The sequence below is a fragment of the Marmota monax genome, unplaced genomic scaffold (assembly GCF_021218885.2).
Source record: "Marmota monax isolate L192 unplaced genomic scaffold, Marmota_monax_Labrador192_F-V1.1 WCK01_AAM20220418_F8-fsc00004, whole genome shotgun sequence".
In the NCBI taxonomy this organism is placed as follows: Eukaryota; Metazoa; Chordata; class Mammalia; order Rodentia; family Sciuridae; genus Marmota; species Marmota monax.
In genome coordinates this window covers 34566655-34588183 of record NW_026692881.1, presented here as the reverse complement: position 1 = coordinate 34588183, position 21529 = coordinate 34566655, and the positions used below count along the sequence as shown (strand labels likewise).

Here is a 21529-nt window from a genome sequence, read left to right as displayed (position 1 = left end):
GTCCAGAAATGCATGGACCTGGTTGTGTGTCAGTGACCCAGACAGGCAATGGGCAAGCTTTGGCCTGCAGGCCCTGGTTTGCTGACCTTCCAGTCTGTGCCATGGAGAAGTATGGCAATCTGAAGGCAGAGAGACACAGCCATGTTCCTTGCCCACTCAGTTATGGTGGATACAGCAACCTAAATGCCCACCAGTACAGAGAAGCAGAGGGAGGGTGGTATGGGAGATGGAACAGCATGCTGTCCTGCTGTGGAAAGGAGGGATCAGCTTAGGCGGATGAGAATGACGTATCGGTGACATGTAGCCTCCCCAAGAGAATGTATCAGTGAAAATGTAGCAAAGTTCTCTTTATTGTTCCTTTCTGTGACTAAAAATAATACATACATTTTATCAATACTAGATGTACGTAGAGTAGCTAAGATGAATTGGAAGTAAATAGTAGAGGGAACAGATTTATGAGAGCCACTGCCCTCCATGATAGGGAGGGCACCACCTCTCTGCTTCATTTCTTGAAGGCTTTTGAAGATGTCACCACCCAATGTTGATTCTCATTTGAAGAGATCAGAACACAGGTGTTCTATTTTCATGTGTGCTTTTCTGCATGTAAAAACTTAAAAAACAAACAAACAAAAAATAAAACCACCCATGCTTGATGGTGTGGCTCGGTGGTAGAGTCCTTACCCAGCACCTGGGTCTCCATCCTCAGCGCTGCAGAAGCCACAGACGGCAACATGGCGGTGCCACGTTGGGTGCAGTAACTAGAGGCCCTTTGCTGAGTGGCCCCAGGGCAGATCCTGGCCCGCTGCCTCAGGAAGCGTGTCCTCTCTGTCAACAGGGCCACTCTATGTCATAGTCGAGTACGCTTCGAAAGGCAACCTCCGGGAGTACCTCCGAGCCCGCAGGCCGCCCGGCATGGAGTACTCCTATGACATCAACCGCGTGCCCGAGGAGCAGATGACCTTCAAGGACCTGGTGTCCTGCACCTACCAGCTGGCCAGAGGCATGGAGTACTTGGCTTCCCAAAAAGTGAGTCCTCCTCATTCCTCTCGGCCGGGGGAACGCCAATAAAAAGTGCCTTTGAAGGCGCTGGGCGGTGGGCTGTGCTCATTCTCTAGATCATGCCCTCACATGTCTCGTGCAGGCTGGAAAGTCTTTATGGCCTTGTGCATATTCGAGTTTAATGAACTCTAAAGAGCAAAGCAGCCTCATAAACTCGTGGGGACGCTGCAGAGAGGAGCAGGAAAGACGTCTCTTCTCTGAGATGGGGCTGGGTTTGGTGCTCTTGGGAATTCAGTGCCCCCGGTGGAGGGTGACTGGCCCAGGGGTGTTCCCTGTCATCCTGATGTGGGACTTCTTGTTTTATTTTGTTTGGGCTTCATTTGTTTTGTAGTTACTGAGTGTGGGGACATGGACTTTGGGTGATGTGTTTAGGATTTTGAGTTTGATGTGGCCTTAAGTATGCTAAGAAGAGAGATCAAGTGAAAGGGTATTTTAGTAACACAGAATCCTGGACATCTGAGTTCATTTTGGCTTACTTTGGTGAGTGACCCTCTGTGGTCAGAAGTTGGCCAGGTCCCCCGAGGTAAATCGCTGGCATTCCAAGCATGCCACTTTCAAAGGAACTTGAAACATGTGAGTTATTCTGGAAGCAGTTAAGCAGGTACCCAGATGTGCTCGGGGGCATTTCAGGGGACCTAAGACACCCTTCCTCAGCCCACATTCAGGGAGGGGTGCAGAGACCCCCTCCTCAGGCAACATGAGCTCCACTCCTCTCTGCTGGGAAATATGATGTAGCATCAGGAACTTCCTGGGAACCCAGAAAGCTGAGGTCTGGTGGGTGTGGACCTCTGTCACCTGGGGGCCTGGGCTGCTTGGATGGTCACAAACCTGTATCCCCACAGGGGCCTTGTGAGTCTGATGCGTGAAGTGGATGGGAGGGGCAGTCGTGCTGCAGCCCTGGTCTCCACCCTGGGTCCTGTGGGTTCTGTCTTTGTTTTGTGTTTTATTTTCATTGTTTTGTTTTGATTTTTAAAAAATACTTTAAGTTTTTAAAAAATTTTCCAGAAAATTCAGAGCTCAAAACTTTTCCAGATTCTCCCTATAAAATCTCTTAGTATATAGGTTTTGGGAAACTAACTGAAACAGTTTTGAGTCCTGTGATTTTGCATGTGCGTGTAAGCAGGGCGGTTTGCCAATCAGAACGTCTTGGGCATCGGGAAACAGGTCCAGGATGCTGGCATTTGACAAGACATGGCTTCAAAGGGTCAATGTCACAAGAGACAAAAAGTGCCAGGGAGATCATTCCAGAGTAAAGGAGGCTAAAGAGATGGCAGCCAGGTGTGAGAGTGGACTTGGGCAGGTTCCTTTGGGGTGGGAGGTGGGGCCAGCTTTTACAAAGGACATTGTGCACAATTAAACTTGAGCTCGGCCTGTGTCTTAGGTAACGTTACTGTGTCAAAGCTGAATTTGGGGCAACAGTGCAACTGTGTTAAGGTGGGAGACACAGGTCAAGTGGCTCGTGTCCAAAATAAGTGTTTGAGACTCTAGAGGAGTAGCCAAGGATGGCTTCTGATTTCCATGTATGGAATATTTCCATACACCTTTCTTGAAGGAAAGACCCAAATCTAAACACAAAATGCCCATAAGAGCCTGAAGGTATCGTTATACAACATTTTTATTAATTTTGTGCATAAGACCAAGTTTTATAGTATGGAATTTTTCACCTGTGTCATGTCAGTACTCAAAATGTTTTGGATTTTAGATTTTCAAATCAGGTATGTTCACCCTGTAAATGCTGAAGAATTTAGATGTGAAGCGTTAGTGATACAACTTTTAAAGAGCTGAGCGGTAAAGTAAGAGTGCATGTGTGTGTGTGTGTGCGCGCGCATGCGCCTGCGTGCACATGCTGAATACAAAGAGAGAAGGCAAGCAAGTAAGAATAATAAGCAAGTTTGGTGACCCTGGTTATCCATTGCACTATTTCACCTTTTCTGAAATATTTGTAGTATTTCAGATAGAACCCTGGGGGCACAGTCTAGCTGGAGGCAGCCTGGTCACTTGTGGGCCTAGTCTCTCCCAGCTGTCCCTAGGTGGGAGATGGGAGAGGCACAGGGTGCTGCTGCTCATACAAAACGGTGGGAGGGCTGGCCTCAGCATTTTATTCAGTCCTTCAACTCAACAGGCCTCCCTGGAAGCCTCAAGCCCTAGTCAGAATGGACATAGCCCTTGACCTCTTGCAGCGGGACCCATGAGTGATTTCCAATTAACATGAAAATAAAAATTAGTATGTAAACAACAACAACAACAACAAAAACCCTGAATGGGAACAGTGTGATAAGGCCCCATTCATTCAGGACCTTAAGGCCCCATGCCAGGGGCCAGAAACCATTAAGGGAGAGTAACAGGTCAGGAGTGTGCTTTACAGATGGCTCTTCCTGTTGCCTGCATGGCAGATGGAAAACACCAAGTCCTGTGGAAGGTGCCGGTAGGTGTGGGCCAGGGCTTAGTGGGGCCCAAGACACTGACCGAAGTTGCTAGTGTGATTTCAGACTTATTTTGCTGTGAGGATAGTGACTTGATTAGGTCCGGGGAGAGGAGTAGCCAAGGATGGCTTCTGATTTCCAGCTTGAAAAACTGGACGTGGTCCAGCTTTCCAAGATGAAGAAGACTTGGGAATTGGGAGGCAGGGCAGGGATGGGTTTTGGTGGAAAACCCAGAACTCGGTTATCCCAGAGCCATTCAAAGGGAGGTGTCCAACATGCCGCAGATGCAGACCCATGGACCGGTCAGGCAACTGGAAGACTGTGGAGGAAGGTGGTGTCAAGCTGTGGTAGCAAATCAGTTACCTAGAGGGAAACCTAGAAGAGGAAGATGAGAAGCCTGGAGTGGGACCCCGGGAAAACTCAAATCCCAAGATTGGTGAAAAGCTCAGGAGGCAGTGGAGGCTGAGCAGGCGCTGTCTGAGATTCAAGGGGGAAGCAGAGGCCCCAAAGGAGGGTTTCAGGAAGGGGGAGAGGTGGGCTGTGAACCGTCTTGTCGAGTGTGGACACCCCTTACCCCAGGGAGTTAGGACACACGAAGGACCCTCTGGGTCAAACAGAAGACTTGGAATCAGTGCTCAGAAGGAGGAGAGAAGCACCCGTGTTGAGTCTGGCTGCAAAGCCAGTGGCAGCCTCACACCACCGAACCTGTGCACCCCGAGCCCTTCTTGGTTTGGAGTTGCCCCGTGGAGTGAAGAGAACTAGGAGTCAAATGAACTTTGCACAACGTGCCAACATTTTAAAACGCGTGAGAACATTTCAGGACGACAGTGGGAGGGTGGATTCCTCACAGATGGTGTTGGGATGGCCGTAGCCGCTGTTGTGACTCATCAGTGACTACCTTTTGAGAGCCCACCATTGGTCAGGCACGGTGTCAAGCACCTGGCTTACAGGATCCTACATAACTAAGCCTTGGAACAATTTGCAATTGGTGGGACTTTATAAATAAGGGTGCTGAGGACTGTTGGAAAGTGACAGGAAGGAAGGCTCTGATCCCAAGCATGGCAGAATCACTGTCCTTTCTTAAGGGGTGAGACCTGTAGGCCCCCAGGGTAACATGGCTGTCCTGGAGCTAAGTCCTCTGGTCCTCTACCCAGCCGGGCCCGACTCTCAGGCAGTCTCTACCTCTCCCTGGACTCAAGCAGGACCAAGGAGAGTCCCTGTTCTGGGGCTTTAGTTATAGTAACCTGGTGAGCTCACTCCTTGATTTTTCAGAAGAACCCAGAGTCAAAGGGACAGTAATGTTTCCTTGGGGCATTGCATGGGTCCAAAGTCCCTGGCCCAGGGCTGCCTGTAGTTGAAGACATTGGAATAGATGGGAAGGGTGGGAGATGAAGATGTTAAGAATGTTCCCCTTGGGTAGGAAAGATGGTGGAATGAGATGGATGTCATTACCCTAGGTACATGTATGATTGCACAAATGATGCGTCTCTACACTATGTACAACCAGAGAATTGAAATGTTGTGCTCCATTTGTGTACGATGAATTGAAATGCATTCCGCTGTCATGTACAACTAAGTAGAACAAATTTTTAAAAATAAATATATTTAAAAAAAAAGAATGTTCCCCTTAGGAATCGCCTGTTTCCAGACCCAGAAGGTTCATTCCTGACAGTCGAGAAAGAGGAAGTAGGGGAAGGGTCCTATCCTGCCTACCTACCCACAGCCTCCCACTCACAGCCAAGAGATGGCCTTGTTAGAGACCCACTCCCTGGAAGGAGGGGCGGAGGGCAGCTCAGCAGACCATTCCCTGGCCAGGCTCTGTGCTCTGTGCTGGGACACAGCTGTCAGTGGTGTGGGGAGTATGCAGGTGTGTTGGCCTTTCCGCACTGTGAAAAATACCTGGGAAAAACAACTTAGAGGAAATAAGGTTTATTGGCTCAAGGTAACTGAGGTTTCAGCTCATGATTGGCGGCTGCATTGCTCTGGACCTAAGGTGAGGCTGACCATCATGGTGGTCCCACCAGGAGTCCATTTAGATTCTCTTAATGCATCCAATGGATGTATCCATCGATGAGGTCAGAGCCCTGTGATCCAATCATTCCCCCAAAGCTCTGGATAGTACTGCACTGCTTCAGCACCTGATCTTTTGGGGGACTTTGCAGATCCGGGTGGGGGTGCAGAGGGAGTCCGCAAGTAAAGCACCACTAGGGTGCATGTGGTAACAGGGTGCAGTTCGTAAGGGGGTGTTTGGCCTTACATAGTTTATAAACTCCTTGCTATTTTTAGTTCAAAGCACATATTTTCTTTTGTAACCAAATTGCACATCCAATTTAGCTTCCAGAGTATTAAACCCGAGCGGGTTGGATTTTCCTATTAAGCAGGCCCATCGCCCCACCTCGGAGGCGTCCTGGGGGCGTTAGCTTTCCTTCCTGAGCGACCCTTCTCCTGTAGGAGAGGGGAATGCCAAACTGTCTCGGGCCCTAATTATATAAATAGTCAGCTCTTTGGGCTAGAGAACAACTCAGATTTCTGTGAATGATGGGATCTGGCTTGCTTTAAATTATTTTCCCTTTTCTGGCTCTGGTTCCAAGTCTTCTGTTCAGCCTGGCGGGGCCTTTGGTGTGTCCGGGCTCCCCAGGAAGAGGGGTGTCCGATATGGACAAGGTGGTGGCAGTAGCCCTAGGCAGCATCTCTTCCCAGTCGAGCCCTGATGTGTGGTCGGGGCCCAGTGCAGGGGAAGCTGGATTCTCCTGACCACACGGCTTGCCAAACTCACAGCACGTGTTGGAGGCAGAGTACCACCGGGAGAGTTTGGCCCAGGGCTTGGAAGTTCAATTTGAAGAGGCCTCCAGACCAGGAAGGCGGCCCCAGCCACGCGGATCTGCAGGCAGCTCTGGGAGTGCTCATGTTCCCTGCTCCTGTCTGGCCGGGGACACACAGACTTGGTGGCTTTCCTGCTTCCCCGTTTCTGAACTCAGCCGTCCCACGGAAGCAAGTAAACACAAGGACTAGCTGGGGGTGTGGACAGAGTAAAATAATTCTTAATTCCTATTTCCAAAATGTTTGGCTCTTTTTTAAGTGCCTGTCTAAGTGTGGCCCCCTGGCAGCCATGTCCAGTGGATTGGTCAGACTCTCGGCGTCATGTGACAGTTACCCTTTATTGGTAACCTGTATAAAGGCATTTGATGGTATTGTTGACTTGCTTCTTTGTGCCTTACCTCTCCCAAAATTACAGGGTGATGATTCGGGACCCTAATTACCATGTACCGTGATGAAATCGTGGTATGTTAGAGTGCAGATAAAACTCCAGCTAGCAAGGGCATTTCATTTGTAGGAAGGAAACACAGAAGTTAGAATAGCTTGGCCTTTCTGAGACCAGAGGGACTCCCAGGAAGCATCGGCCCTCACCGTCAGTCCCCCTAGCAAGCCCTGTAGCCACAGCCTGCATCCCTGTGAAGGCCAGGTGTTCTGACAGACAGGGCTGAGGGCCTGGATAGATGGGGAATGCTGTGACACACACCTCTCAGGGGCACAACTGTCTGCGTCTAAAACACAGGGAAGGGAGGGAGAGGAGTTGGCTGAGTTTGAAGCATGGAGAACAGGCAGTGTGGCAGTCCGCAGGGGGCGGGCAATGACCACAGCCTGCACTGAGGGGTCAGCAGTAAGGTGGCAAACTGGAGAGGCACTTTGGAGTTGGAATCAACAGGACTTGGGTGTAAAGGATGCTGGTGTGTCCCTTTCTGATTGAGAGAGACAAAAGGAATAAGAATCAGGGGAGTAGAAACTTGAACCTTGATGCATCAAGGGGACACCGCTGTGGAAATGTCCCACAGTGAGTTGAAAATGAGAACATGGGTCTCGGGAGAGGTCGGAGTGGAGATGGGAATTTGTGACCATTTTATACGTCATCTAGGATTTGACTCTGTGAGGGTAGATAGAGATGCACAGACGCAATGGGGCACTTTGTCTACTTTTGAGGGACAGAGGAAAAGGTGAGCCAACCACAGAGTCAGAGAGTGTCCAGGAGAGAAAGAGAATGAGCCAAGAGCAAGGGGAGGGAGAGCGGGGCTTAGGGAAGGACAGTTTTCAAAAAATGAGCAAGCGGTCAGCAGTGTCCGAAGCTGTAGAGAGGAAGAACTTGGAGGGGGTTCAAGGGCCGCTGGATCTGGCAGTGGAGAGCTGATTCATCCTCTTTAGGAGGAGCAGGGAGCACGTCATCTGTGGAAAGGGAATACCAAAGTTGTAATTGTAGACCTTCTGAGACCAGAGTTGTATCAGGTCAGAGCGTCAGAGAAGGGACCAGGAGGTAAAGATTGATGCTGGGTTGAACCAGCCCTTCTGAAAGTGGGTTTAAGGATCAGGTGTTGGGATGGCAGGTGTGGACCCTCCAGTGCCATTCTGTGTGCTGGAAGGAGGGCCCTGGTGCGTCGGGGCTACCGGTGAAAGAGTGTGGTCTTGAAATGACCAGGGCCTTGGCTTAGTTACTTATTCACAATTAGAAAATAAATACCAGAGTCGTGCTGGGGGTTCTCGGGTGGTCTCAGCTGACCAGTTTCGTCTTCCAGCTCCAATATGGCCTTTTGACTTGAAATGTATGTTCTGTCTGCATTTTAAGAAATGAGCCTATATTTTCTTTTGCTTCTTTAAAGTATTTTGAAATTCGTTCTTTCTTGATTTCAGTGCATTCATCGGGATTTAGCAGCCAGAAACGTATTGGTAACAGAAAACAATGTGATGAAAATAGCAGACTTTGGACTGGCCAGAGACATCAACAATATAGACTATTACAAGAAGACCACGAATGTGAGTCTCGGTGGTCAGCGGGAGAGGGGGTGGGGGGCACAGAAGGATTCCAGGTTCCTGGCGTTTGGAGCTGGAAGGAGCTTCCGCCCCTCATTCCTGTTTGTTGGCCATACTCTTCACAAACTCTCAATAAGCAAATGCAGGCGATAATTCAGGATGATCTTGGTTAACGCGAAACGTTCTTTTATCCTGAGTAAGCAGGAGCCTCCAGGCGTTTAACATGACTCTTGTCTGTCAAGAACTTTCATAGCACAGAACAGAGCCTGGACGTTACGGGGTTAATTTTTGTCTAGGACCTGGCCAGGGTGTGTCTGTGCAGGGGATAAATGGTATTGAGACTCCAAGGAGATGGCAGGTTATTACCGCACCCAAAGCTGACATGTTACGTCCGGTCCTAGTTGGAGCTTGTCTCTGTCCTGACGACTGACCCTGACCCAGGGAAACCATGAGGTTCCACCTCCTGGCTACAGTGCAGCTCATCGAGCCTGCTGCCATAGTTTTAATCTGTGGGTTTGTACGTTTTCTCCCACCCTCGCAGGGGCGGCTTCCTGTCAAGTGGATGGCTCCCGAAGCCCTTTTTGACAGAGTGTACACACACCAGAGTGACGTGTAAGTGACCTCCGTTCTCTGGCTCCTTCGTGGGGTCGGTCACAGGAACAGGGCATGTTCTTCCTCTGTCTTCATCCTCTGGTGGCCACTGCATTGCACACGTTCATGGAAGGCCTCAGAGAGCGCAGACGTTGTAGTAGGCTGGTAGCCAGGGCTCTGTTACTAGTCTGCCACCTTTGAAGAGCACAGGAGGTGGAATCGCCTACCTCCCCTTGCTGGAGCGAGGTGACCCTCCCACGCCCCCAGGGGTGTGTACTGTAGAGCTGCTGTCCAGATGGCCAATCCAATCCGCAGCTGCCACTCTCTTTAGTCCCTTAAAGTAGTACCTACACCCTCCCTGCTCAGGGGGCTTGTGTGCTCCCCACCCAGGTTGTCCTTGGGGGACACTTGAGTGAGGCAAATTCGGCTCAGATGATCTCCACCATGGCTGCTCACTGGGATGACTCTTAAAAAATCTGGTCTGGTCTTAGTCTCTTTTAGAAATATAGTAGAAATTACATAATGTTTCTGTTATGCACTTAAAAATGCAGTTAGGATCAGGCTCCAACTGATTTTTTAGATTTTGGAAATTCAGTTGAAAGATCTTGCTACCTTTGGGAGAAGATGGGTGAAAGGGACTGTTTTTGCAAGTTTCTGGGAGTCTATAATTATTCCAAGGGAAAAAGTTGTATTTTTATTTTATTTTATTTTATTTATTTATTTATTTATTTATTTATTTATTTATTTATTTGGCACTGAGGATTGAACTCAGGGGCACTCGGCCACCAAGCCACATCCCCAGCCCTATTTTGTATTTCATTTAGAGACAGGGTCTCACTGAGTTGCTTAGCACCTTGCTTTTGCTGAGGCTGGCTTTGAACTCTCAATCCCCCTGCCTCAGCCTCCTGAGCCTCTGGGATTACAGGCATGTGCCACCACGCCTGGCCTGGTTTTTGTTGTTGTTTTTGTTTGTTTGCTTTAAAGTCATTCGGTCTGTTTTTCCCGTGTGAGCAGGATTCCTGGGGTAGGCCTGGACTCTTCCAGCAGGGTTGGCCCTCTCGGCAACTTGGGCAGGAAGGGTCCTGATTTCCGTTTGTGCCATGAGCAAACTGAAGCCCAGTGGCTCCTTCTGCCTACATCATGCTTCTGCTTCTGCTCCATAGAAAGCCAGGAACAGTTTCATTCCCAAACCTGACCAGCAGAGAGTCAGTAAGGACAGTTTCCAGAGCTTCGATGACACAGGTTAAACCTGTGGTTCTCTGCTTGATCGCCCCAGGGATTGAATCCCCTGAACTAGGCTCAGAAAAAAAAAAACCAATGCAGGTCTCTAAGAAGCCTGTGTGAATGTGCCCTGTGGGGTGTCCTGGTGAAATTCAGGTGGGCACAGCATTCTCCCATCCTGACCCTGGCCCTGCACCGACTCCTGCGCCATCTTAGTAAGTCACAGAGCATCTGCTGCGGGCACTCTACCAGCCATTCTGAGAATCTGAGAATCACAGTCCTTGTGTCAGGCACACCGGGAAGAGTGAGAGGAGCAGAAGCCTTTGGAGTGTAGGAATGGAGATCCTGTGTCTCTGGTGCCATCTTTGAGACCAAGAACTTTTAAGAGCAATGGAAAATTCCATCAAGAGTACCCCAGCCCTCCCTGTTCAAAGAGCCGCCTTGGAGCAGGAAGGGTGACGTGGGATGAATCACAGGAGGGCTCGTTTATCTGTGAATGCAAGAAGTGGGCAGGTGTTTTATTTTTTTCCTGCCGTTTGGATGGGTCAGTCATGCTGTGTTTTCTCTTTTCTTTGCAGCTGGTCCTTCGGGGTGTTAATGTGGGAGATCTTCACCTTAGGGGGCTCACCCTACCCAGGGATTCCCGTGGAGGAACTTTTTAAGCTGCTGAAGGAAGGACACAGGATGGATAAGCCAGCCAACTGCACCAATGAGCTGTAAGGCCATTTCTCCCCGCCGGGCCTGCTGCCACATCAACCACCCTTCTGAGTCACCTCTGTATCCTAAAGCCCCGATTCTCTAAAGATGCTCTGAGAAGAGTTGCTGAAGGTGTCCGTGCTCAGTCCCAGAGCTGAGATAGCCTGCTGCGGTGCACAGAGGGCAGGCGGCTGCCTGGGCGAGCGCAGAGCCCGCTGGAGTGATCTTCCTGGGGTGTCTCCTGTGCCTCAAGGGTCAGGAAGGTGCCCGGGTCAGGTAGCAAGCTAGGAAGCCGTGGGGCCACCCTCACAAAGCCGAGGTGCTTTTGCCAGCCCCAGCGTGGCAAGTGGACAGAGTGGGCGTTTCTGAAGCACCTTTGACCCCTGACGGCCACCACTGCAGATGGACATCAACCACACTTGCTCAGAGCCGATAGCTAGTGTCTGCAAACCCATGTTTCACTCATATCTTAGTGCAGAGAACTAAAAATCCTCAGGGTATTGCATCTGACCATAAAACCAGTAGCTGATTTCTGGAAAAATCCACCTCGCACTGTAAGTGGAGTTACATTGTGTCAGTGACGTGTGCCTTGTGCAATAGAAGTGGCACTGGGAAAAGGAGGCTGTCCCCCCTCTAGCCCTGGGGTGAACTAAGAGCAGCAATTGTCCCAGAGACTGCGCTCCATTGTGCGTCTTTTCACAGGGATTTAATGTCAGTAATCCCATGAGTGCTTTTAGGTGTACAGTGGGCATTGATGAATGACCACATTTTATAGCGTATTATATAAAGGCATTTATTGTGCTCCTTGTCGTTCCTCTTGCTTTTCCTAATGCAGAGGGTCTGTTGAAACTCCCCATCAAGATAAGCCCAGGAACGTTGGTCTCTGCGAGAGTTAATCAGGAAGTCAGCGTGCAGCCCATCGGGGCAGATCGGCCCCTGAAACCCTTGGCTTAAAGTTGTGGTTTTCACACTTTATTTTGTTTTAAACTGAGGAACCTTTGTCAATTGGAATCTTTAAAACAAAACCCAAAGTGTATTCAGCAGCGTGTTCAGGGCGGAAGGCTAGAGACCTAGCAGCACCCGTCTCCTCCCTTGACCTCCAGAAGGGCCTTGAAATCGAGAGGCCGTGGTGACGTCACAGGGGTGCCTAGCTAGATGTCTTCCTAGGACATATTGGGTGAAGCCATATTTTTGTAAGTCCAAGTGCCTTTCGGAGGAAGCAAGCACTGGGTCCTTGAATAGTGACCGACTCCCTCCTCACTGAGTGGCTTGGAAGGTTCTGGTACCTTTTCATTACTCAGGGCGCCTCTGCATGTTCCTGTTAAAGCTGGCATAGCCTAGTGCTTAAATCAGCTCACCAGGGGCCCGTCTCTTGCCAGGTACATGATGATGAGGGACTGCTGGCACGCTGTGCCCTCACAGAGACCGACGTTCAAGCAGTTGGTGGAGGACCTGGATCGAATCCTCACTCTCACAACCAATGAGGTAAGAACCTCCTTCCAGAAGCTCCGGGGGCCCTTGCCCAGCTCAGGAGAGAAGCTCAGCTTCATACACGCGATTCCCGCGTTGGAGTCGTGGTATAGTCTGTCATGGTACCAGAAGGGCCAGACAGTGAACTGTGTGTGTGTTCCTCTCAAAGCACAAGCTTTCTCAGAAGTGCACTTGGTAAATTCTGATTAATGAAACCAAAGATGGAGGCCATGCCGAGGCTGCCCAGCGGTGGCTGCTGGTGGCGTGTGGCTGGGATGGAGGGAGAAGAAGTGTTCAGCTGCTGCATTTTGGTGTGGAGGGAGGGAGCTCAGGCTTTGTGCTCACCAAGTCTGTGCCTGGTCATGAGTGTGAGAGCAGCTGATGCCCTGTCGCTGACCCTGGATGGCACCTAGTGAGTCCTTCTGTGTGACCGATGCTGCCGTGGGTGATCTCAGCTGGCAGGGGCTGTGGCTCTCACCTCCTTTTTGTGCATGTAAACACACACAGCCTCCTGTGGGGAGTGACCATTAGGATTTTTAGTGAAAACTGATACCTGTTGGTTAAAGTGGTTATTTTCTCCAAAATATTTGTAATCTATGTCCACCAAAGAAATACTTTGTGTCACTCGATACCCAATCCAGAGAGTGAGTGGTCTTTAGGGCTATGGCAAGAAAGTGTGGTTATGCTCTGAGCAGGAAAGATGATAAAACTCTGGAGTCCAGGAAAAGCCCACGGGGGAGAAATTAGTAATGAATGAAATTTGAGATATTTAATGAGGATGTAGGAACAGTATTCCCTCACATGGGGAAAAAAACAAAACAACCCCAGAGTACACAGTTGTCTTTGGAGCCACAAAATGTTAACATCTCCCAAATATGTTAGACCAATTATACACTTAATTTTTAATGAACAGGTTTACAGGGATTTTTTTTTTTTTTTTTAAATAAAAATACAGTCGAATGGACTGATATGAAGCTCAACTCAGCAACTTTTATCTTGTGTGTCTCACTATGGCTTGTGCCGAATAAAGGGAGAGATTGCATTTAAATGAATGCAGCTGACCTTCAGAAGTTGAAAGAACGGAACAGTTCAAGGGCGGGGGGTAGGAGGGGGGACACCAACTTTCTTCTCCTGCCAAAATTGTTGTTTCTAGCATAAGTTCCTTTAACCCTCGACTTGGAATCCACTGATATTCCTATTTTTTTTCCTATCAGATCTGAAAGTTTATGGCTTCATTTAGAAACTGGAGAAAGCACTAAAGTTCTCTTCTAATGATCCCGTGTCCCTGCTCCACGTTACACATTTATATATTCACATTTAAAGAGGGGTCCGTTCATACTGAAATTTATATGTAGTATCCTAAAATAAAAAAAGCAGAATGCCATATTGCCTAACGGATATAAAAATCGAAGTCTCTTTCCTTCTGAAAATCATTACCATATGCTCAAGAAAAATGGTTCCATTTAGGACAAAATTTCATTTTTATCATTGTAAGCAAAAAGTCCTCTTTTGATGTGGTGGGCGTGTTTGTTTCTAGTGGTGCGGTTCATACTGTGGTGTTGTTGGAACCGACACATCCCCTTTCTTGGATGGGGACTCTTTCTTTTGCCAGCCCTGGTGATGAATTATAGTGGGGTTTTTTTTTTTCCCCTCTGTCTTTTAAAACATATAGTCGCCAACATTCCGTGGGCTCTTTTCTGATAACGCCGAGGCTGTTTCTGCTGTGGTCTGCACTTTTTAGGCCCCTCTGGGTGAAACCACATGTCACAGAAATGGAGTTGGCTTCTGGGCGTATGAGCAGAACTACCAGCATGCCAGCTCGGTTGAGGCAGTGAGACTGAGAAAGTCCCCATTTAGAAATCTTCCCCTGGCTTCAGAGTGGGGTCAGCACACGCTTTCTGTAAAGGTCCAGAGAGTAAATATTTTCAGCTTTAAGGGCCATATGGTCTCTGTCGAAACTCTGCCATCATAGCCTGAAAGCAGCTACAGACTGTATGTAAATAAATGGGTGTCTGTGTTCTACTAAAACTTTATGGGCCCTGAAATTGGAATTGTTATGAATTGTATATCATTTTATGTCATTTGAGTGCCATAAGATATTACTCTTCTTTTGAGGTTTTCCATCCATGTGCAAATGTTAGCAACTGTCCTTAGCTCACGGGCTGCGTGAGAGCAGGCCACCAGCTCTAGCCCAGGCCTGGGTGGAGGAGGGCCTGTTCTTCTGGGTGCAGGGGTACCTCAGCAGCCACACCAAGGTGGTGCTTTGGGGAATCTCAGACCTCCATTTCCCTAAGCTTCCCTTTAGTGGCCCACTGTGGATTTAACATGCATGAGTGGATCCAAGCCTTTTTTGAACCTGTTTACATTTTCAACCGAGCGAGCTTCTGAGAGTAATGAATTACATGTGTTAAATTACGTGCTGAATGAAGAAGTGTTCCCCTTAAATTGTCCTAGAAACTATAATAGTAAGATGTAATTCAGGAAATAAATATTCATGATCTCATTAGGCAAAGGGGTCCCGGGGACCGTGTCCTATTAGGTGTTTCTACTCTGCTGGGCCTTGAACTTGAACCACACGCTCTAGCAAGGGGGTGACTGGCCCCAGAGTTGGCGTAGGTCTCTGCGGGCTAAGGAGACCCCAGCACCAGCAGTGGGGGGTAGATGAAGCTGGGCTTGGGGGAGGTGTCCCTGGCTGTTGGGGGGACGGGCTCTGTAGGCCTTCCAGGGGATCCCTGTCCCTTCCCAGCTTACGCCCACTTCTCAGGAACCTGCATTTCAAACAAGACTCTTCTCTCCCTTCTTTCAGGACTACCTGGACCTCAGTCAGCCTCTCGAGCCGTATTCACCTTGTTATCCTGACCCGAGATGAAATAAAACATCTCTCTCCCTTCTTTCAGGACTACTTGGACCTCAGTCAGCCTCTCGAGCAGTATTCTCCTAGTTACCCCGACACAAGGAGCTCTTGTTCTTCAGGGGATGACTCTGTGTTTTCTCCGGACCCCATGCCTTACGAACCTTGCCTGCCTCAGTTTCCACACATAAACGGCAGCATTAAAACATGAACGAGCGTGTCTTCCTGTCCCTGGACAGGGCAGCGCCAGGAACCTACCTACACTGAGCAGGCAGGCCTTGCCTCCCAGGGCCTGTTGTCTCTGCTTGTATATATGGATCAGAGGAGTAAATAATTGGAAAAGGAATCGGCACACGTGTAAAGGTTTATACATTTGAAAACTTATCACCTTCGCCAGGAGGAGGATGTTTCTGGAGCAGTGGACAGCCACGAGCCACTGCCCCCTCACCCTGACCCACTGTGGGTACTGCTGTGCCCCATCGGACTCAAGGCAGACACACGTTCTGCCTTCCTTGTTAATTTTGTAATAATTGGAGAAAATATATGTCAGCACACACTTACAGAGCACAAATGCAGTATATAGGTGCTGGATGTATGTAAATATATTCAAATTATGTATAAATATATATTATATATTTACAAGGAATTATTTTTTGTATTGATTTTAAATGGATGTCCCAATACACCTAGAAAATTGGTCTCTCCTTTTTTTTTTTTTTTAAATAGTTATTTGCTAAATGCTGTTCTTATACAGAATTTCTTAATTTTCACCAAGCAGAGGTGGGAAAAATACTTTTGCTTTCAGGGAAAATGGTATAACATTAATTTATTAATGGATTGGTAATATACAAAAGCAATTAATCATTTATAGTTTTTTTTTTTTTTTGTAATTTAAGTGGCATTTCTATGTGGGCAGCACAGCGGACTAGTTAATCTATTGCTTGGACTTAACTAGTTATCAGATCCTATGAGAACAGAAATATTTACAATATATGACTAACTTGGGGGAAATGGAAGTTTTTGATTTATTTGTGTTTAAACTCTGCTGTCAGATAATTTTATGCTTAAACCACCTAAATGCCCATATTACAGGAACCTGTTCATAGGAAGGTGTTGGTGTGCAGCTCTGTCTTTGGCCGGCGCTGCATTTAGCTGGATTTCCCTAGACAAATGGTACCAGCGCCCTTGCTCAAAGGTGCCTTAATCCATTCCTCGAGGACAGACTTCAGCTGGAGCCCCAGGAGGACGGGTTCTCTCCGGCAGCTGGCCTTCTGCCCCTGAGTTGTGCATCTGTCAGATGAGTCTGCATCCTCCTCAGTGAGTTTTGATAATGGCTTCCAGGTTCTTTGGCATCAGAGAAGCCTTTTAGGATCTTCAAAGAACTATCATAGAAAATGGAAACACAGAAATGCTCTGCTGAGAGTCGGGGGCTGCTTCCATCTTCTTAAGGGTTTGCTTCCGTCTGCTGCTGACAAGACCTCACCTCAAGATCCGGCCCATCAGACAGAAGAGCTCCGTCTTGTTCATTCTGTGTTAAAGTATTGTGTTTTGCTTTCAGATCACCCACTCACTTTGCTATAGCCATGCAACATGAATGCAGAAGACACTGATTTTATGTGTTACGAAATTGGAGAAAGTATTTAATAAAACCTGTTAATTTTTATACTGACAATAAAAATGTTTCTACAGATATTAATGTTAACAAGACAAAATAAATGTCACGCAGCTTATTTTTTTAATACTCGTGTCTTACCAAATGGTTTCCTGTGCTCGGAGGTGTTGACAGAGTGCTGTGCGGTGCAAATGCACAGAAGGCAGAACTGCAAGGCCCTTTGTTTGCCACAAGCAGCAGTGATATGCCACTGGGATTGGACAGGACCAGCCGTACGTGGGGCACATGGATCCAATGACATTGGAAGTTGGTTGAAGCCCTGTCTGGGTTGCTCACTGGCACCTCAGGGTAGAGAGTCCTCATTCCTTCCTGGGTCCCCAAGGAGCAGCAGGGGAGAGAGCGTCACAAACCTGGAGGTGGTGCAGGATGGGGAGGTATTGGCGAGGGGAGGTGCTCAGGACACCTGATCCCAGGGACCTTGAACCCTTCCAGGCTGGTTTACTTGTGATGCATAGAGTTGAATGCATCTCAAAATTTCTAAGAAGCACGAAAACATGGATGAATTTGGTTTCATACCACCAAGAATCTGAAGATAGCAATGGAATTTTGCCTGTTAGTTAACACGACGGTCTGGGACACAGTGAGTTCCCGTTACATCTGCTTGCCAGCCTCATTGGCACCAGGAAAAGGAGGTAACAGGACACTTCTCTTGAGCCACAGCCATGCTCTTAGACCCTGGCGGGGCTGTTGTACACAGGGCTGGCCTGTGGGTCTCTGTTGGCTTTGAGGCCATCAGTGGTGGAGCAAGGGTCTCACCCGGCATCAGATCCTGGGTCCTGGTTCTGCATTTGCAACCTCCTGTTCAGGGTTGTACTCTATTAGTAGAGCAGGGTTATGACCCCACCTGAAGAATGTGATCCAAAAAAAAATGAGAAAGCAGCCTAAGAGAAGTGCCACCACCTGATTAGCACACCATGAATCTTCAGAATTGCTGTACTTGCCCTTTTCAGGGAGATGGGTGGGCCAGAGTTCTAAGCCAGCTGTTGGCCATTTTAGTTTTTAGAATTATTTTGAAAGGGGCATTTGTCATGAGGAGACAAGGGGCAGGATGGTCCATTTATAGATTGCAAATTCTTCCCTTTTTTTTAGACCTACCTCAAAAAGTCTGAACTTGATAAGAATCCCGCGGCTGATAGCCTTTTCCCCAGATCTACAAAATCCGACAGGCAGCTGGCTTAGATGGTGGAGCCTGGGCCCTTCTGTTCCCAGCTAGGAAGGGAGATTTCAGGAGGCTGCTGGAGGTCCTGCTGGTGATGGGAGGGTGGAGAGGTGACCCCTCGCCTACTGCTCAGCTCGTCCCTCCCTCCTTACCTCAGGGAGCTACTCTCCTGATTTGCAGGAAGTTCCTTAGCCCACATTTGGGAAATTAGCACCTACACAAGACCTGTGACCTGAGCAGCTATGGACTGAGGAGTCCCCCACCATTCAGAAAACGAGTGATTGGTCCGCCAGCTTGTCCTGTCTCAGGCTCCACAAGGGCCAGGTCCAGAGAGCTGCACTATTGCAGAACAGGTACTTGAGACTCAGCCTAAGGGTTTGAGGGTCACCGGGCTAGGAAAGAGTCCATGAAAACAAGGCTGAAGTCTGTGTGGTGGGAACCAAGATGAGGGGTGGCGGGCTTCACGCTAATGGAGAGGTGTAGCAGGGTGATGCTGGGCAAGTCACAGATTGTGCCTGAACTTTCCTTGCCTCCTCTGTGAAACCTGCTGTCACCAGCCTCGTGGGCCTCCCATAGGATGACCTGTAGGAGCTTGGCTCCAGCAGAAGATGCCCCCCAAAAGTTTTCCAATTTTCACAATGTGGTACGATCATCACTACTATCTAATTCCAAATATTCCCATCACTCCATTTGAAACCATTCACAGTCTTTCCCCACCTCCAGCCCTTGCTGCCTCCAGCTGCTGATTGTGGATCTACCTCTTCTAGACATTTCACCTAAATGGAGCCCTACAGTATGTGGCCTTCGTGTCTGGGTTCCTTCCCGTAACCTATTTCAAGGTCCATCCACAATGCAGCATGTATCTGTACCTCATTCCCTTTATTCCCAATGACATGCCGCTGTGTGGACATGCCACAGTCTGTCTATCCATCATCCACTGATGGGCACGTGGGTGGTTTTCACTTCCTGGCTATTAAGAGCAGCGCTGCTGCTAACGTTCATGTGTGTCTTTATTTCAGTTAGTGCACACCCAGGAGGGGCGCTGCGGGGACCTGTGGTCACTGTGTCTAGCCACTCTGAGGTCCAGGGTCACTGCACTCTTACATCTCCCCTAGCAACGTACGAGGGCTCCACTCCCTCCCTAACAGTACTCTTGTCCCTGATTTTTATTATAGCACCCTAGTGGGCATGAAGTGTCCCCCTAAAGATTTAATAGCTGAAGAGATACCATTCAGATCATGGGCCAAAGATGCATGCATGGACCTTACTGGGCTTTTCAGAAAAGGGTACTTCAGTAAGTTGGCCTGGCTTCCACACCCAGGGAGAGGCTGAGGGTCTGGTCAGTTGCTCTCTTCCCTCTGCTGGGAGAGGAAGGGAGCGCTGGTGTGATGCAGGGCAGAGACTCTCTGGCTGGCATCCTGGAGCGCGGCTCTACCTCCCATCCCTGCCTCTATTCCAGCTGTGGCCTGCGAGCTTGAGCAACCCCTGGGGATGGTGAGTGGGCTGTTTCTTGTCCAGCTTGCGTTTTGATGTTGTTTATTTTCTGATGTTTAAAAGATGAAAGCAAAGTTTATCTTCTCTCACATTTCATCCTCAGGAAAACTTGAAGTGGTTCGGTTGTCCACCCCGGGCAGGGATGGCAGAAGCCTTTCACATTTCAAGTGACATTCTGGAACGGGGCCCTTCTTACACCCTTTCCCCCCGGGGTTTCTGGAGTTTTGAAGGGACTCCTCAAAACTGCCTTGTGGTCCTGTTTCAGAGGGTCACATGAGGGACTGTGAAGAACAGTGGACAGCTGGATGGTCAATGTCCAGTGTCCCATCCTCTTGGGAACTTTAAAAGGTGGTGGATTCCTGCCTTTCCACCAAGTGGAACCCCAGGGCCTCAAGCAGTTCAGCCGAGAATTTAGCTTAAAATACAAATGCAGACAAGTGACTTCTGTGGCTCAGGACATGGCCTTGGGCTGGGTCTTCTTAGCTCCATCTTCTTCTAATTCTTTCTTTGAGGACACTTGAATGAATCTTGCCTGTAGCCCTTACAAGTCAAAATCCACAGTACAAAGTACTGGGAAAGGGACGGGGTGCTTACAGATTGGTAAATGAAGACTAATGGTCTGTGAATGTGACAGATGATCACTGTGTCAAATAAACATTGAGTTGAATGAGGTTTGACCTGAGCAGTGCTCCTATGTACACTCAAATATTAGCTTTTCTCTCTGGATATAGACATAAAAGTAGGTCTTGAGACAAATATAAAAATATATGTTATTATATACATAAATACAATTGTCATTATTATTGCTAGTCGGTCATGAATGTGACCAGGGCCATGTTTCCGGTCCACCGCCACCACTCTTTTTTTTTTTTTTTTTTTGGTGGTGCTGGGGATTGAACCCAGCATGCAAGGCAAGCACTCTACCCACGGAGCTATATCCCCAGCCCTCACTACTCTTTCTTAAAAAACATTTAATATGTGTTAAAACATTGAAAGTGATGACCCAAACTTTTAAAAGTCATGAAGTTATGTTGTATGTTTCCCTTTTTGAACGGCATTTACTCTCCAAACACCGCCAGGCAACCAAAGCCCTGCTGATCTTGAAAGGGCATTTTGAGAACAGCATAGACCAAGCTAGCGAATGATTTCAGTACTGAAATCATATTGAGACCAGAGCAGGAACAAAGGCTCCAGAGGGCTTTGCCATGGAAACTCTCAGGCCCCAGGGGTGCTGTTGGGTCAAGCGAATCAGGATGGGCACCGATGCAGAGTTCTACCACCCAGGGCCAGGAGCCTGGTGCAGTGTTCTAGTGGCAGGCTGTGCACCGTTCAGGGCACCGCCAATTCTTGGAGGACTGGGAAACGTGCAGGACTCGGGAGGCTGAAACCACCCTGTCCTCTGTGGGGAAATCGTAAAGGGGCCTGGTTGACTTCAGGGGTGTCTCGTGCCTGCAGGAATGTGAAACGGGATGTTCACGCACACTCAGGACTGCTGTTTCACCTTGTTTGGTGACCTGACTTGCTGCCTCTTCTGGAACAAGGCTCTGTGTGTCTTTGCATACATGTCACAGCAAGGGAGGAAATCTGAAACTGGCCTCCTTCCTGACCTGCCTTTGCTCCCAGGGAGACTAGTTCTTTGGTTGCCTCTTGCTGGATTTAGGTTTAGCCAAAGCGCAGAAGTTTCTCATTCATTGCTGGCCATCTCCCAGGAGTTCCAGAGCTGTGAACAAAAAAGGCAAAGTCAAAACACTAAACCACAAAGCCAGTAGTGACTCGCTGGGCTGGGGGTGCGGGTGGGGTTGGGGGAGAGCTTGCTCTATCTCAGACCAGGGTCGACAAATCCGGCCACTGCTTGTCTTTGTACTGCCTGTGAGCTAAGAAATGTTTTTAGATGGTTGGAAAAGATTTTAGAAAGATATATTTTGTGACACATACAAATTATACAGGACTCCAATTTCAGAGTCCATAAGTAAAGTTTTATTGGGATATAGCCAAACCTTTTCATTTACATAATGTCTACAAGAGGCTTCCCTGCTGTGAGGGCAGAGTGGGAGCATTGCAGCAGAGATGTTCTGCAACGCAGAAAATACCAT

At 48.5% G+C, this 21529-nt stretch overlaps 1 protein-coding gene across 16 annotated transcripts in view; it reads left to right on the top strand.

The window, feature by feature from the left end:
- The window catches only part of Fgfr2 (fibroblast growth factor receptor 2), a 99396-nt gene extending 82546 nt beyond the window's left edge, over positions 1-16850 (top strand). For 15 of the 16 annotated variants that reach the window (XM_058581351.1, XM_058581358.1, XM_058581350.1 and 12 more), the window contains 6 exons: positions 836-1026; positions 8163-8285; positions 8824-8894; positions 10673-10810; positions 12170-12275; positions 15158-16850. In XM_058581351.1, the coding sequence (XP_058437334.1) occupies positions 836-1026; positions 8163-8285; positions 8824-8894; positions 10673-10810; positions 12170-12275; positions 15158-15322 (794 nt within the window). In that variant the 3' untranslated portion in view covers positions 15323-16850. Of the gene's footprint in view, positions 1-835; positions 1027-8162; positions 8286-8823; positions 8895-10672; positions 10811-12169; positions 12276-15066 lie in introns of all 16 variants that reach the window. The other variant, XM_058581349.1, reaches the window with a different exon arrangement.
- The last annotated feature ends 4679 nt before the right edge of the window (positions 16851-21529 follow it).